The 15284-nt window shown below is 38.1% G+C and overlaps 2 protein-coding genes across 3 annotated transcripts in view; one reads left to right on the top strand and one right to left on the bottom strand.

The window, feature by feature from the left end:
- The window catches only part of LOC106882436 (GPN-loop GTPase 1-like), a 43021-nt gene extending 34442 nt beyond the window's left edge, over positions 1-8579 (bottom strand). Inside the window, exons 1-5 of the mRNA XM_089347383.1 lie at positions 8380-8579; positions 6260-6353; positions 5360-5399; positions 2623-2689; positions 533-570 (exon numbers count right to left, since the gene is read on the bottom strand). Of these exons, the coding sequence (XP_089203509.1) occupies positions 533-570; positions 2623-2689; positions 5360-5399; positions 6260-6353; positions 8380-8541 (401 nt within the window). The 5' untranslated portion in view covers positions 8542-8579. The remainder of the gene's footprint in view (positions 1-532; positions 571-2622; positions 2690-5359; positions 5400-6259; positions 6354-8379) is intronic.
- Positions 8580-11960: 3381 nt separating this feature from the next.
- The window catches only part of LOC106881984 (serine/threonine-protein kinase 36), a 177170-nt gene continuing 173846 nt past the window's right edge, over positions 11961-15284 (top strand). Inside the window, exons 1-2 of one of the 2 annotated variants that reach the window (XM_089347358.1) lie at positions 11961-12192; positions 14311-14423. The gene's annotated coding sequence lies outside the window, so the exon portion shown is untranslated. Of the gene's footprint in view, positions 12193-14310; positions 14424-15284 lie in introns of those variants that run through there. The other variant, XM_089347369.1, reaches the window with a different exon arrangement.

Below are 15284 nucleotides of genomic sequence, written 5' to 3'. Positions count from 1 at the left end.
GTACGAACAGCCATGCTACATGGCAGTGAAACATGGGCTGTAACTGCTGAGGACATACGTAAGCTCGCAAGGAATGAAGCCAGTATGCTCCGTTGGATGTGTAATGTCAATGTGAATACCCGTCAGAGTGTAAGTATCTTGAGAGAAAAGCTGAACATTAGAAGCATCAGTTGTGGTATGCAAGAGAGACGATTGCACTGGTATGGACATGTGGTGAGAATGGATGAGGATAGCTGCGTGAAAAAGTGCCACACCCTAACAGTTGAGGGAACCCGTGGAAGAGGTAGGCCCAGGAAGACCTGGGCTGAGGAGTGGCCATTGCCAGTACTGCCTGACTGGTGGCACATAAAAGCACCCACTACACTCTCAGAGTGGTTGGCGTTAGGAAGGGCATCCAGCTGTAGAAACTCTGCTAAATCAGATTGGAGCCTGGTGTAGCCATCTGGTTCGCCAGTCAAATCGTCCAACCCATGCTAGCATGGAAAGCGGACGTTAAATGATGATGATGATGATGATTAAAAGGTATACGTACTTGCATTCTTTTGATCGTTTCTCAATGAATTTCATTACCTGAAGAATAAAATAAAGGAGTTGCTTAACAATATTATATAAAAATATGTAATGTGTAAGTCAATTTGATGGATGGAAACTTAAAGAAGCCTATTATATATGTAATACACACACATTATATGTGTGTGTATTATTTGAAGAGACATGGTCTAGTGGTTAGAGTGTCTGACTCACAATCGTGATGCCATAGGTTCAATTCCTGAGTTAGGCAGCACATTGTGCCCTTGAGTAATGTACTTCATTACACATTGCTCCAACCTACTTAGCTGAAAATGAGCACCAACCGGGGGCTGGTGCAGCCCTTTCTACTTCCAAAAATCATATCCTAGATGTGCTGTTTGGTCGTAGGATGGGAGAGACAAGAGGTTGTTCATGTCTGTTCATGATTACACAGGCACCTAAAACAATTAGTGAAAGCATGGTACATGTTACCCAGTCATGCTCATCCACAGATAACAGCTGGAATTTTTTTAACACATATGTTTGTGAAGTAAACTTCTCAACCATGCAGCCATGCCTGCAATTACAAGTCAAAGTAATATTCTTTTATTTGTTTCAGTCATTTGACTGCGGCCATGCTGGAGCGCCTCCTTTAGTCAAACAAATCAACCCCAGGACTTATTCTTTTCGTAAGCCTAGTACTTATTCTATCGGCTTCTATTGCCAAACGGCTAAGTTGCGGGGACGTAAACACACCAGCATCGGTTGTCAAGCGACACACACACACACACACACATATATATATATATACGATGGGCTTCTTTCAGTTTCCGTCTACCAAATCCACTCACAAGGCTTTGGTCGGCCAGAAGCTATAGCAGAAGACACTTGCCCAAGGTGCCATGCAGTGGGACTGAACCCAGAACCATGTGGTTAGTAAGCAAGCTTCTTACTACACAGCCACTCCTGCACCTATAATATCTGACCCTTTAGCATTCAAACCAGCTATATCTCACCAAAATATTCTGCCTGTTTTACATTTCAACTGTCCAGATCAAGCATCTCACTCCTACCCAACAATGACATTCTAAAAATAAACAATCTCATCGTCCAAAGGCAATTCATGACTAATTCAAAACAGAGTAAGCTGAGTGCTAAAGGGTTAATGAAAGATAGAGGCTTTGTTGAAAAAAATTCATAACAATAATAATAATAATAATAATCTATTCTACTATAGACACAAGGCCAGAAATTTGGGGGAGGAGACTAGTCGATTACATCAATCCCAAAAAGATGAAAGGCAAAGTCGACCTCGGCGGATTTTGAACTCAGAACATAAAGACAGATGAAATACTGCTAAGAATTTCACCCAGTGTGTACAGCGGGTACAACATTGAAAAATACCTCAGGAATGAGAACCCAGGTTCGAAATTTCCCCAAGACACCTGATGAAGGTTGGAGGGTATATCAGCCGAAACGTTGTGCTAACAACAAACAAGATGAGAACAAATGTTCGTCAAATGTAAATAATGAACTACTTCCTTGCTCTTTTCTTTTTAAGGCTTTTAATAGGAATTAAATTTCATATAAATTGATAAACTACAAATAAATCTTCAGAAATTGCTTCATTGTTTCTACAGCTGGATGCCCTTCCTAATGCCAACCACTCCGTGAGTATAGTGGGAGCTTTTTACGTGCCACCAGCACAGAGGCCAGAGGAAGCTGGAAACGACCACGATCGCTTGGGGCACGGGGATCACAACTAGTTTGATTTTTTTTTTTTTTTGCATGAAAATCACAATCAAATGGAAATGGTAGCTGTGATCCCCATGCCGGTGGCACGTAAAAAGCACCATCCAAACATGGCCAATGCCAGCGCCGCCCCAACTGGCTTCCGTGCCGGTGGCACGTAAAAAACACTCACTACAATTTCGGACTGGTTGGCGTTAGGAAGAGCATCCAGCTGTAGAAACACTGCCAGATCAGACTGGAGCCTGGTGCAGCCTCCTGGCTTCCCAGACCCCAGTCGAACCGTCCAACCCATGCCAACACGGATGTTAAACGATGATGATGATGATGATGAAAGAAAATTCAAATGAGTAACATTCTTACTTGATCAAAACGAGTAGCAAAGAGATTCAGTGAAGTGATTATCCCTCCATTTGGTCCAAGTTTATATCTGATTTTAGTTAAGGAAGAACAGCAAAGAAATTAATAGATACGAGGGGCTGCTGAAAAATCCCTGGCTTTAGGTAAAGAAAAATACAGGAGGATCAGTTAATTATGATTTTATTCAACATGTTCCCCTCTCAGACTCACACTTATTGCAGCAGCTCTTCAGTTTTTTTGAAACCTTGTTAAAAGAATTCAGAAGATTGGGCCTCCAGCCAGACCTTTTGCGATTCTCTTAAAGTCAAGAACATTTCAGAACCCCCTCGTATACATGCATACATATACCTAATACCATACATACATCATCATCACAGACCTTTGCATGATTTTGGCATAGTTTTACAGGTTGGATATCCTGCCTATCACCAACCAATTTATTACATGGACAGGGAGTAGTTTTTTTGGTATTTTTACTCCAGCATTATAGAAGTTGTCTACCATGACTAAATTGCCCCCACCACACTTTCAGTTTATATTCAGAGACATTCCCCTTCATGGGTTGCTTTCACTATGACTTACATAGTTTACATCGTCCTCATTCGAGTAACTTAGTACAAACGACTACTCGCCAGAGAGGGTTAACTTCACTAAGGCTTATGGCATCCTCATCTCCCTATGCAAGCAATTTATTTCATCACTTGCAGCCCACACAGTGCCAAATGTGAATCACAGCAGAAAATTTAGAACTTCCTGCTACATTATTTACATTTGATGGATATTTGTTCTCATCTTGTTTGTTGTTAACACATTTCGGCTGTTATACCCTCCAGCCTTCATCAGGCGTCTTGGGGAAATTTTAAACCTTGGTTCTCATTCCTAAGGTATTTTTCGATGTTATTATTATTATTATTCAGGTCACTGCCAGGGATCGAACTTGGAATTTTGGGGTTAGTAGCCCGCGCTCTTAGCCATTACGCCATATGTCCGTGGGCTACTAACTCCAAGATTCCAAGTTCAATCCCAGACAGTGACCTGAATGATGATAATAATATTCTTTTATTTGTTGCAGTAATTTGACTGTGGCCATGCTGGAGCACTGCCTTTAGTCAAATAAATCAACTCCAGGACTTATTCTTTGTAAGCCTAGTATTTATTTTATCGGATTTTTTTTTTGCCAAACCACTAAGATACAGGCACGTAAACATACCAACATCAGTTGTCAAGCGATGGTGGGGGTACAAACACAGACACACAAACATATACATATATAGGACAGGCTTCTTTCATTTTCCGTCTACCAAATCAAATCCAATCACGAGGATTTGCTCGGCCTGAGGCTATTTGTAGAAGACACTTCCCCAAGGTGCCACGCAGTGGGACTGAACCTGGAACCCACCCAGCCACTCCTGCATCTATCATATAACCAATGTATTGCAGATAAATTTTAACAAAATCTTATATGGACCCCCTCCCCCAGGGGCTATACGGAACCTAGTTGAGACCCACTGATTTAATGTCTGGTACACATACTGGCATGGTTTAGATGGTTTGACAGGATCCAACAAGCTGCAGAGTTCTGTTAGGCCCTAATGTCAGCTCTGGATGGCTCAGAAATCATACCAGTTGATCCTCAATTTATTACTAGCATCATCAGACAGAAAAAAACAAAGCTCAATGCAAAATGAAACACAACATACTACACAGAAGAGAAGAAAGCTTCGAAGTTTCAGTCTCTATTACTCATGCCCACTTGTCCATCCATCATCGTTTAACGTCTGTTTTCCATGCTGGCATGGGTTGGACGGTTTGACCGGGGTCTGGGAAGCCAGGCGGCTGCGTCAGGCTCCAGTCTGATCTAGCAGTGTTTCTACAGCTGGATGCCCTTCCTAACGCCAACCACTCCAAGAGTGTAGTGGGTGCTTTTTATATGCCACTGGCACAGGGGCCAGGGGAGGCTGGCAACAACCACAATCGGATTGTGCTTTTTATGTGCCACCGGCACAGAAGCCAGTCAAGGCGGCATTGGCATCGGCCACGTTCGGATGGTGCTTTTTATCAAACAAGTAGGTTAGTTTAATCAACATTTAAATGAAGAGACCATTTTGAGCAGTCATCAAATCTTTTGTAGCCGTATTGCTGGCTAAACGAATACATTGCCTAAGTTTCAAATAATATGGAAAATAATAGAAGATTTAAAGGAACTTAGTAAGGGTCACCTTGGGTTAGTGTCTTCTACTATAGCCCCAGACTAACCAAAGTGTTGAATAGATTTGGAAGATGAAAACTGAGAGAAGCTTTCCATGTATGTGATTGTCTACATATGTGTGTATATATAAAACAGTATTATGTCACAAGTTCGTGTGTGTGTATATGTGTGTGTGTGTGTGTGTGTGTGTGTGTTCACACATCTACTAAACTCTCGGAGTGGTTGGAGTTAGGAAGGGCATCCAGCTGTAGAAACTCTGCCAAATCAGATTGGAGCTTGGTGTAGCCATCTGGTTCGCCAGTCCTCAGTCAAATAGTCCAATCCATGCTAGCATGGAAAGCAGACGTTAAACGATGATGATGATGATGATGAATGATGATGGCAATGATAATGATTGTATTTGTAAACCTAACGAAGAGTTCTTAAATAAAATCAGAGATGGAAAGTTTTAATGTGAACACTTAAAAACAGACAGGTTGGTATCGAAATATTTAATTGAACAAAACAAACACAATACAACAAGAAGGATACTGTTTCATGACTTCTTTGTAATTCACAGTGTCTCGAATATCTGAAAAGACGCACAGACATAGAATAAATCAAAACTGATAAAGAAACCCAGAATTTCACAGTTAATTGAATTATTGAAATGGTACTCAAGGCTTTGTCTTTTACATGTTACAGTCATTAGACTGTGGCCATGCTGGGGCATTGCCTTGAAGAATGTTCTAGTCACATGAATCAACCCCAGTATTTGTTTTTTTTTAAAGCCAGGTACTTATTCTATCAATCTCATTTGCTGAACTGTTAAGTTACAGGAACAGAGTGGACCAATTGTTTTCACCACAGGAATTTAGTATTAACACATTAATATAAAAGATTAATAAGGAAAAGGATAATTAAGTTAACTACAGGTGTTTAACTCTTTAGCATTTAAACCAGACCAAATATTGTACCTTTTTTTATGTTCAAACTAACGAGATCCCACCTCGCACACCCACCCTGCTATGACATTCTAAACTAAACAATCTCATCATTGCAATTTTGAGGCTATAAGATAATGCCTGATTAATTCAAAATGATGTGAATAAATAAGCAAAAGATTTGACAGAGTAATCTGAACGCTACAGGTATTTAACCCCTCCATTACCAACCCAGCTGAAACCAGCTCTGGCTCTGAGTACAAATGTTTTACTTTCATAAGTTTTGAATTAAAATCTTCCACCAAACCTTAATCACAATTTACGTTCCTAACACTAGCTGAATGATAACTAAGTTATTTTACTAAATTCTTTGTTATATTTAAAGTAATTGAAAGAAACAGAGTATCTCAACAGAAATACAGTAACGAAAGGGTTAAGTTATTGAACCTGAAATAACCAAAGACAAAAACTCATCTCAACAAAAATCATTATCAATGAATTTACTTACCAATATTGGCAGGAAAAGATACGTCAAGTACAGCTGGATCGAGGTTAATGACATAGGGAGCATTGTTCTTCATAAAAAGGTGCCCTGTTAGCCGCTAATAAAAGAAAAAAAAGATTGGAAATAGTAAAATGTAAAATGAAATATTCAAAATATTTACATTCCTAAAATATTGTAATCATCATCATCATCATTTAACATCCATTGTCCATGCTAGTATCGGTTGGATGGTTTGACCAGAGCTGGTAAGCTGAGGGACTGCACCATACTCAACTGATTTGATATGGTTTTTACAGCTGGATGCCCTTCCTAACACCAACAACTCCAAAAGTGTAATGGGTGAAGGCCAGTAATTTCAGGGGATAAGTCAATTCCACTGACCCCACAGTTCAACTGGTACTTATTTTAGTGAAACCATAAGGATGAAACACAAAGTCGTCCCTGGTGGCATTTGAACTCAGGATGTAAAGAGTCTGCAAAAGTGCCACTAAGCATTTTAACAAGCATGGCATCGATTCTGCGAGCTTGCCATCATACTTTCTCAAAATATTGAAATATTCTTTTCTATTCTAGGCACAAGGCCCAAAATTTTTGGGGCGGGGGCCAGTCAATTAGATCGACCCTGAAAGGATGAAAGGCAAAGTCGATCTCGGCAGAATTTGAACTCAGAATGTAAAGACAGACGAAATACCGCTAAGCATTTCGCCCGGCGTGCTAACATTTCTGCCAACTCACCACCTTCAAGCTATTGGAATATTATACAAACAAATACAAGTTTTTTTTTTTTTTAATTCAGGTCAACCATGAACGAAGAGATCAATGATTAAAGGTATTCCAACCATGACTATCCTGTCTTTATTTATAAATTACTTAAGCCCTTTTCTCCCGATGGAGCATAGACCATTGACAACTTTTCTCCAGTTTTCAACTTTAGCCTCTCTTTTCTGCTTCTCTCCAGCTGGGCCCCTACTTGTTATGTTTCCATGAGGGAAAGCCTTCCTTTCCTAGGTCTTGTGGTTTTTCAATTGCCATCAGGGCTGTAATTTAGCTTTTTTCTCTCGGAAGGGGTCATACACAAACCTATTTTCATCTCTGGAAAGACGTGGTTCATATTAGTCTGGCTTCCATCTTTTGATCTGTCCAGCACAGGAGACCCCACAAAAAGTTTGCACTCCACTCGCATACATCTCTGGGTCATTGATATATAAAAGCCATCACAATGCAACAAGCATTGGCCCTTATGGTGGTTTATCTATGAAAGTAAGATGTAATTTGATAGAGATTTGGCTGCTTTCCAAGCAGGTCAAACATCTATATATCAAATCCTTTGTTAATTCACAATATAAGTAAAGCACTGAAAAAAAAAAACCTAATTTTTTATTGCTTTTTATCCATTTTCTGTTCCTTATTTGAAGGGACAGCATCAGGAGTACCGTTGAATTAATTCTTTTACAGGAGTTAACTTTCATTAATTAGGTTACCTAAAAAGGCATGAACATCACATAATCTTACCCAACAAGCCAATATTAGAATAAATACAATAAAACAATGGTGCTAAATAAAGAGCACTGAATACACTGGTTGGTGTTAAGAAGGGCATCCAGTTGTAGAGATAAAGCCAAAACAGATTATGGACCCTGGTGTGGCCTCTGGCCCTGCCAGTTCCTGTCAAACCATCCAACCCATGCCAGCATGGAAAACGGACGTTAAATGATGATGATGTTACATAGTGGTATGCCACACGAACACTTTTAGCAACTCCAAGCAATTTATTTTAATAGCTTTTAGTCATTGTTGTTGTGGTTGTTGTTTGGCCTTTTAGCAAACAATGTAATTGCACTGGTATGTGGCTGTTAGTATACGATTACTCGACTAGCTAGAATTAAGTCAAATGGCGGTAGCTTCGCCAGCTAGAAACAGCAGCCACCCAAATCAAAACATACAGTATTTAGAAAAGGATAAACTGGATAATGGAATCCTAGATATATAAATAGAGAGGATGGATAGTGATTGTTGGATTGTCTTTGATCACCTGTCTGTTCAGTGAGGACTGACTTAATATAAACAAGCAGCGTGTATAAACAAGTCATGAATCGGGACGAGCAAGAAAAATGAATGAATACCTGTACAAATGTGCTTTTACCAGATCCAGCCATTCCAAGAACAATGACACATGTTGGTTTCACCTGACTATCTCCACCTTCAGCTCCTTCAACGTTATTATTATCTTCAGGTGTCATTTTCTCTTCTTTCTCCGACGGAGAACTTTCACTCGCATCCGCCATGTTGTAAATATAAACAATTAGCACAGTTTCGTAAACTAATAGTGTAAAATATAATTAATCTTAAAAATAAAGATTAGAATAAAATAAATATTATAAGAATTAAATAATCTAATTTGATATCAAATCTATTTTCAAGTTAACCCAGTTTTTTTCTCTCTAATGGAAAATATAATTTATACGAAAATATCTAATAGAGCACAAATATTTTTTAAATACTACTTTTAGATTTAAAAAATATTATTTAAAGTTTTATGAATTCAATATTTACAAAAGGTTAGTTGTCATATGGGCGAATAAACTAGTTATCGGTTTGTAGTAGTGAGAGAAACAGGTATAAGAAAACAGCAGAGAAAAATAACTCAAATGAAAACATTAATATTCCTAACGTATTCGAATGTCATTTAGAATTCGACTTTGTCGAACCTTTTCTCATCTTCTGTATTTAAATTCATTTTTGGTATACCAGCAGAAGTATCCACACAGACGCGCGAATTTGTTTCTTTATACTTTAGAAAAATAGGATTTTCAAATGAAATTTTCGCCTAGGTAAAGAATATGTACACCACCCGTTTTTGGTGTAACAAAAACCTTAACTCCCTAACCCCAAAACTAACCCTAAACATCGAGTGTGCGTATTCTTTACCTTCGCCCAAATTTTTTAGGGTGTACGTTACATTTATGTAGAAATTTTATGTGAAAAAAAAGTGGTGGGCGCGCACACATAGATTCTGACACATACATCTACAAACTGAAACTTGAAATGTTAGCGTGTTTGTTAAGTTCCATGAATCTGCACCATAAAAGTTAGGTGTGATGCATTGACTGTAAACCTATCTTTTAAGGGGTAAATTTTCAGATTAACACCCGCACGATTTTCACTAGGGTTATGGTTTTCGGGTTAGGGTTTTAGGGTTAAGGTTTTAGAGTTAGGGAATTCCGTCCGTAACCGTAACCCTAAACCTAAAACCCTAACCCTAACACCCTAGTGAAAATCGTGCGGCTGTTAATCTGAAAATGTACCTTTTAAGGTGTAGGACAGTGGTTCCCAGCCCTTTTATTTAAAGAGTTTTCCCACAGACCCTTTTAACTATGCTTATCCTTATATATATATATATATATATATATATATATATATATATATATAATTAAAATTTAGGGTTCGGCATTGCTTCACCACACGCAGCAATGCCTGCTGAACCCTAAATTTTAATTATGTTTATATGAATTTACAAATAATGGTTTTAACACACCGAACTACTTGGTGAATTTACTAATTATTAATTTTTACCCTATGTCTGTATGTGTATATATATATATATATATATACATACATATATATATATATATATATATATATATATATATATATATATATATTAATAATTATAACAACGGATTGGCTATAAGCCTCTCCACGCACTGGAAAAATAGACGCCAAAAGACGCTATTACCTCCTTGTTATAATTATGTATATAATTATCAAAACATTTGTAAAATTTACCTATAAGGTTATTATTTTTGCGCTGAACCCCTGCTAAAATCATCAATGATTTTTTACCCTTTATGTATATTGAACCTTTTCATAAATCTTTTTCGCCGAGTTTATTGTGATATTTTAAGGTAGTTTAAAGACATTTGGTATCTTATTTCAGCATGTGGCTTGGCCTGTATATTTACTCGTTACTCTTTTACATGTTTCAGTCATTTGACTGTGGCCTTAAGTCGAGCAGATCGACCCCAGGACTTATTCTTTTTAAGCTTAGTACTTATTCTATCGGCCTCTTTGCTGAACCGCTAAGTTACGGTTTACACACATATACATATATATACACATATTTAGTAGAAAGTGGGTTATACATCTTTAGATTGTATACCTGACTTTCTACTATAAAATTAAAGAAATAGACGGAACGCTGAACTCCAGACTAAACAACTCAAACAACATTTATTTAGGTGGTAAACATACATATCTTTAGTTATACATCTTTAGAGGTGAGAATAACGAGCTGTCGAGTATAAGACCGAAAGATGTAGAGACAGCTTTAAACACACGTCCATGCTCAATCGCTGGCCAGCGAGAAAGAGAATGAATTGAGCGGGAAACGCTTGCTTTATTAATTCTACGCATGCGCAGGCGTTACCATAGAGCTCCCTCGCCAGAGCGGAAACGCACGATAAATAAAATCTGTTAGAACGCCTGAGGCAGGATGGCCACTGAAAAACCACCCACAAGATGTGGTACAACACACACAAAGAAAATTCAAAGAAATGAAATGTACACTTGTGAAATACATGCATGCATCGTATAAATGAAATGACAATGACAAAACAACCGTGATGACAACTGTCCAGGAATACTGGAATCACGCGATGTAAAAGTCTGAGAGTTTGTTTTCCCTGAAAGGAAAGAAAATGTATGAGTGCACAAGTGTGTGTGTGAGAAAAAAAACACAGAACAAGTGAAAGTGTCTGTAGTATAGACTGCGAAAAATCCCAAAACACCGAGATAGAGTACATTGATGAAAACGTCGGCGCAGGAACTGCTCTAGCTGTGTTCTGTATGTGTGGTGGCAATGATTCAGTTGAAACTTGGCGACGTCGGGGATAAAGCTTGTAATTGATAGTAGTAATTTTTGTCGTCACGGTGGTAATCTTGGTTGACGCACGACGCTGGTGGCGAAAAGGCTGTTTGGTGATGAGTGTTTGAAAAGGTACGCTTTTACAGAACGATCGACAGACAAAATCTCTATACAACCATTAGCGAAAACCTCGAAGAAAAATTTTCTTAACCCAAGATGAAAGAACGACCGTGCGAAATGAATAACAAGAGTTATTGTGTGGCATAAAAGATGTATGTGTAATGTGAGAGTGTGAAATGCGACATATAAAAACATAAAAAGCAGGCCGTAAATCCTGTCTGTTTTTCGTGAGTGGAAAAAATCCACTCTAACAGAGACGAGAATAAAAACCGCGCTTGTTGAGTCGTGTTGACTATGTTTGGAGATGTTGGTAATGAGTCAGTCTCCATGGCCGTATTTGTTCTTTAGTCGAGGTTCACCAGTTATAAGTTGGTAATCCGTAGTTCATGCTGCGTTTTTTCTTCGTCGGGGGTCACCACTTTAGTAGAAAGTGGGTTATACATCTTTATATTGTATACCTGACTTTCTACTATAAAATTAAAGAAATAGACGGAACGCTGAACTCCAGACTAAACAACTCAAGCAACATTTATTTAGGTGGTAAACATACAAATCTTTAGTTATACATCTTTAGAGGTGAGAATAACGAGCTGTCGAGTATAAGACCGAAAGATGTAGAGACAGCTTTAAACACACGTCCATGCTCAATCGCTGGCCAGCGAGAAAGAGAATGAATTGAGCGGGAAACGCTTGCTTTATTAATTCTACGCATGCGCAGGCGTTACTACACATATATATATACGACGGTCCTCTTTCAGTTTCTGTGGTGTTATGGGCTGTGATGAGCTGTGTGTTGTGGCGGAGAGAGGTGAGGCAAACAGAAGTGAAGCCAGACCGGAAGTCGGTGACACGCGGTCGAAGGCCAGCATGTGGGTCAGTCTGAAAACAGAGAGGTTACGAGACAGACGTGTTCTGATCAGCAGCGATCGTGTACTCCGCTGCGGTCGACAAGGTAAGGTCCAACGTTTCATTCTGTCCTTTTGCTTCTTCTTGTCTTTTTTCCTCCATCACACCACAGTTTCCATCTACCAAATCCACTTACAAGGCTTTGGTCGGCCCGAGGCTATAGTAGAAGACACTTGCCCAAGGTGTCACGCAGTGGGACTGAACCTGGAACCATGTGGTTCGTAAGCAAGCTACTTACCACACAGCCACTCCTACGCCTATATATCCATAGTCGCCTATACATATATATATATATATATATATATATATATATATATATATATATATATATATATATATATATATATATATATATATATATATATATATATATATATATATATATATACATATATATATATACATACATATATATATATATATATATATATATATATATATATATATATATATATATATATATATATATATATATATACATACATATATATATATATATATATATATATATATATATATATATATATATATATATATATGGGGTTCCAAAATTCTTTTAAGTGCTTAGAGTCACTTGGGATCTAAAACCGGCCCCGATACTGGGGCTTCAACCTGACCCTTGTTTCTCTTCTGACTTGCTTCGAGATGGCTCCCAATCAGTTTCTACTCTACCTCATCTCTGTTGAAGAGTTGCATAGTTAGCCGGGCAACTAACACTGGGGTTGCTTCATCTGCTCCCATATTTGCGAGGCACAGCATCCCCAATTCGTGTTTTTCATACAGGTAATCGTTGAAGTTTGAGAGCGGTTGACCTACGAACTTCCGGACCAATCAGTGCTCCAGGTGTACAGGGACAGAGAACAAAATCACATAGAGAAGAATCGGCAATAATTGACACATCAAGCGATGCTGGAACTTGGTATTTCAGGTTATGATTCAAAAACTTCACCCGGTATTTCAGGTAACTCTGAAATTTCAGGTATTCCAGGAATAACTGGAACCTCAGATGCGATGAAAGTAGAAACGTGAGATTCGATACTTCGGTCTAAATGTCGTTTTAGCACATTTCCATCTATTCTTAGTTCAAAATTCATAGCTACCAACTGTTGGGTTATAGTGAGGGCCGGCCCTAAGGTTGCTGGCGCCCTGGGCAAGCTGAACTTCGGCACGTAGAAGCTGACAGTCGTGAAAATTTCCTTGTCTTTGTCACGCCTTCCTTGGCACCTAGTTTGATTAGAAAAGCTATTCATTTCCCTTCCTCCTTAACCGACATCTCTACTTCTTCGAGAGAAATGGATAATTTAAGACCCGTAAGCGAAGCAAATTGGTTTCTAAATTGAAAAGAGAATCTGTTGTTGTTGGCACTCCGTCGCTTACGACGACAAGGGTTCCAGTTGATCCGATCAACGGAACAGCCTGCTCGTGAAATTAACGTGCAAGTGGCTGAGCACTCCACTGACACATCTACCCTTAACGTAGTTATCGGGAATATTCAGCGTGACACAGTGTGACAAGGCTGGCCCTTTGAATTACAGGCACAACAGAAACAGGAAGTAAGAGTGAGAGAAAATTGTGGTGAAAGAGTACAGCAGGGTTCGCCACCATCCCCTGCCGGAGCCTTGTGGAACTTTAGGTGTTTTCGCTCAATAAACACTCACAACGCCCGGTCTGGGAATCGAAACGGCGATCCTATGACCGCGAGTTCGCTGCCCTAACTACTGGACCATTGCGCCTCCGCGGAAAGAGAATCTATGTTATAGACAACAGTAAATTATTTCTCTTTTAAACGAGAAAACACGTTTAACCAAACCTGTAAACTGATGCTGAATACACACGCATAAGGAAAAGAATGTTAGGTTTATTTTAATTCCATACCAAGAAACTGCTGCTTGCTTTAGAAGGGCGGTGACAAAGAACAGTAAACTATTTAGAGATACGCCTCTGCATGTTTTAGTTAAAATATAGCAGGGTCGATATAAATAATTGCAATTAGCCAGTATCAGTAAAATAAAGAAATCGTACGAAGTAATTGGTTATAACTGTTGCACTTCAGTATTTAGTATGTTCTTTTAATATTTATGAATGAAAATTATCCCTTTTATATGTCTGAAAAATAATATAAAGAATTGTATTTTTGTTATTACTAAATTTATATCTCAAACAGGATTTGCTATCGGCGGCTATAAAAGTGCTTGTTTACGTTTGTTGCCTAACAACGAAGTGGAGTTTAAAGTTGTCTCGTCTCTAGTATTTCCTATGGAAGCCTAAATTAATTTAGTAAGTAAAACGATATCACGATTATTTATAACAATCAGGCATGCCATTCTATTTTCTTAAATGTTTCTCGAAAGATATTTGACTTAAAAGAAACTATTTCAGTTTTCCTCTTTCTTTTTTAAACATGTATTTATTTATTTTTTTTATATTGTATGTAGACTCCGTCTGATGTCCGTCAGACTGAACTTATAAGACTGTCTTGTGGGTTGTGTTTGTATATATATATATATATATAATGGACGTAGATAGCGATATATTGAAGTTGTTTAAAGTTTTATGACTTCGCATTTTCTTGAAGTTTTCGAGATTTTGCAGACGATGCCGATTTTCTTTTCATCCCACGCAGTGTTTGAAGCTGAATGTTTTGCAGTCTCATGAGAAATAAAATAGATAAATTAATTAAATAAGTAAATAATAATTCAAAGTATCTATATCTACGTGTGTGTGTATGTTTTTTGTGTATGTGTAAACGAGGCGTACATATAACGTATATAATAGAATATAGGATCTCTATCTCTCTCTCTCTCTCTATATATATATATGTGTGTGTGAGTATGTGTATATGTGTGTGTGTATATATATATGCGTGTGTGCATATATATGTGTGTGTGTGTGTATATATATATATATATATATATATATATATATATATATATATATATATATATAAACAAATAGTAAATGAATATATGCATATATACGTACAGGTATGTGCTTACCGACATCCACCTGTATGTATAGGTGCATATCTGGGTACAGGACATTGCAAACAAAACGTAGACGAGAAAACACACAAGCCACATAGAGAACATTCTACTTCATCAGCTACCCCCGTTTTAACACCGGCGTTTCGAAGAGCTG

The sequence above is a fragment of the Octopus bimaculoides genome, chromosome 1, assembly GCF_046866305.1.
Source record: "Octopus bimaculoides isolate indiv1 chromosome 1, ASM4686630v1, whole genome shotgun sequence".
NCBI classification, from domain to species: domain Eukaryota; kingdom Metazoa; phylum Mollusca; class Cephalopoda; order Octopoda; family Octopodidae; genus Octopus; species Octopus bimaculoides.
This window is presented reverse-complemented; position numbering and strand designations above follow the sequence as displayed.